General features: G+C 40.3%; 1 protein-coding gene across 1 annotated transcript; it reads left to right on the top strand.

The window, feature by feature from the left end:
• The first annotated feature begins 380 nt into the window (after window positions 1–380).
• LOC138887161 (uncharacterized) lies at window positions 381–692 on the top strand. The gene has a single exon (XM_070168877.1). It carries the CDS (start codon window positions 381–383, stop codon window positions 690–692), a length of 312 nt encoding a protein of 103 aa, XP_070024978.1.
• Window positions 693–1930: the final 1238 nt, after the last annotated feature.

Below are 1930 nucleotides of genomic sequence, written 5' to 3'. Positions count from 1 at the left end.
GAGAAAGGCCAATGTCATGGCAGATGCTCTTAGCCAAAAATCTATGGGTGGTTTAGCTCACTAGGCGATATGTCAAAGGTAGTTGGCCATGGAGGTTCACTAGTGGCTAGTTTGAAAGTTTGTCTTGTAAAGTCTAATGAAGGTAGGGAAAATGTGCAAAATAGGGCTGAATCGTTGCTTGTGGTGGAGCAGTATGCTCAACTGTATATCAAAGAAATAGACAGGTTGCATGGCACTCTAGCCTAAATCATTTCCGATCGAGAGGCTCAATTCACGACAAACTTTTGGAAGAAATTTCAGCAAGGTTTGGGTACTCAAGTAAATCTTAGTATAGCCTTTTATCCACAAACTGATGTGCGACTATTCAGATGCTCGAAGATATGTTGCGAGCTTGTGTTCTAGGTTTCAAAGGTAGTCGGGATGACCATTTGCCGCTTGTCGAGTTTGCTTACAATAACAACTTTCACGCTAGTGTTCAGATGGCCCCATTTGAGGCATTGTATGGAAGGAGGTGTAGATCTCCGATTGGATGGTTCGAGGTTGGTGAAGAAGAACTGTTAGGGCTAGATCTTGTGCATCAGGCTATGGAAAAAGTTAAAGTCATTCAGGAGAGGATGAAAACTGCTCAGAGTCGTCAGAAATCCTATGCAGACGTGCGTCAAAGAGAATTGGAATTCCAAGTAGATGATTGAGTGTTCTTGAAAGTATCTCCCATGAATGGAGTCATGCAATTTGGAGAGAAAGGGAAATTGAGCCCAAGGTATGTCGGGCCATATCGGATCGCTCAAAGGATAGGACAGGTGGCTTATAGGCTGGAATTGCCCCTTGAGATGTCATTAGTACATCCGGTATTCCATGTGTCTATGTTAAATAAAGTAGTGGGAAATCCATCCGTTATTGTGCCGGTTGAAACTATCGAGGTTAGTGAAGAGATGTTATATGAAGAAATCCCATTTGCCATTCTTGATAGGCAAGTCTGAAAATTGAGGAACAAGGGAATTGCTTCAGTTAAAGTATTGTGGCGAAGTCAACAAGTCGAGGAAGCCACATGGAAATCGAAAAAAGAAATGAAAGAGAAATATCCCCATCTGTTCGAACAAGTCTAATAGGGATCGTGCGAACGGTTGTCTTTAAGCAATTTGAGGTAGTGTTCAGATTTGTGCAAGGCACCCCATTTTCCCCAAATTGACTTATTGTTGTAACTTCTTAATGTGTGCCAAATTAGAAATGTTGATGCTATTAGGGTAATGTGCAACCCTTGAGGTAAATGATTAATTGAAGCGTTTTTGACATGTTAAAGTGATTGAATTGTATGGGGCTCGTTGAAGTAACCCAGTTTTGTGCAGTAAATGACATTGGTTGAACCATGTGCAATTTGCGATGTAAAGAGAATGAGCTAAGTGAAAGTTGTTTAAAGTGTATGAATATGTATAAGTTGTTGAGGTAATGAATTGTATACCAGTTGTAGGGATGACAGAAACTGTGTAATGGTACTTGGAAATATGTTTCGGGGGCTCTCTGACAGGTAGATAGGCCTAATTACAAAGGAAACTCTGGCGAAATTTTCGAAAATTTAGGGAGTTAGCCAAATGCGGGGCTGTTGATATATTTCATGATGCGAACAAGCTGGAGTTATATAAGGATGGATAATGAATGAACCTCGATCCTCATTCGAGGACGAATGATCCTAAGGGGGGGAGAATGTAAGGCCCCGGAATTATTTTTTTCAAGTAACTTAAGATTTCGTCGTGCCAAGGTAGGCTAATTATTTTATTTTGTGTGCAAATGATGATCTAGGATAGAATGGATATCAATTGGATATGTTAATAAGTGTATAAGTCATATTAGGAGTGAATTGGGGTCTAAGGAGAGGCCTAAGTCTAAGCCAAGTTGGAAAATTTCATAATAGACGAAAGTTGTAAATGAGTGC

The sequence above is a fragment of the Nicotiana sylvestris genome, chromosome 3 (genome assembly GCF_000393655.2).
Source record: "Nicotiana sylvestris chromosome 3, ASM39365v2, whole genome shotgun sequence".
NCBI lineage: Eukaryota > Viridiplantae > Streptophyta > Magnoliopsida > Solanales > Solanaceae > Nicotiana > Nicotiana sylvestris.
Note: the sequence above shows the minus strand (reverse complement) of the source record. Positions and strands in the feature narration are given on the sequence as shown.

Bases quoted from the DNA above. Each gene is read 5' to 3' on its own strand.
- LOC138887161 (XM_070168877.1), top strand. From the start codon at position 381: ATGTTGCGAGCTTGTGTTCTAGGTTTCAAAGGTAGTCGGGATGACCAT.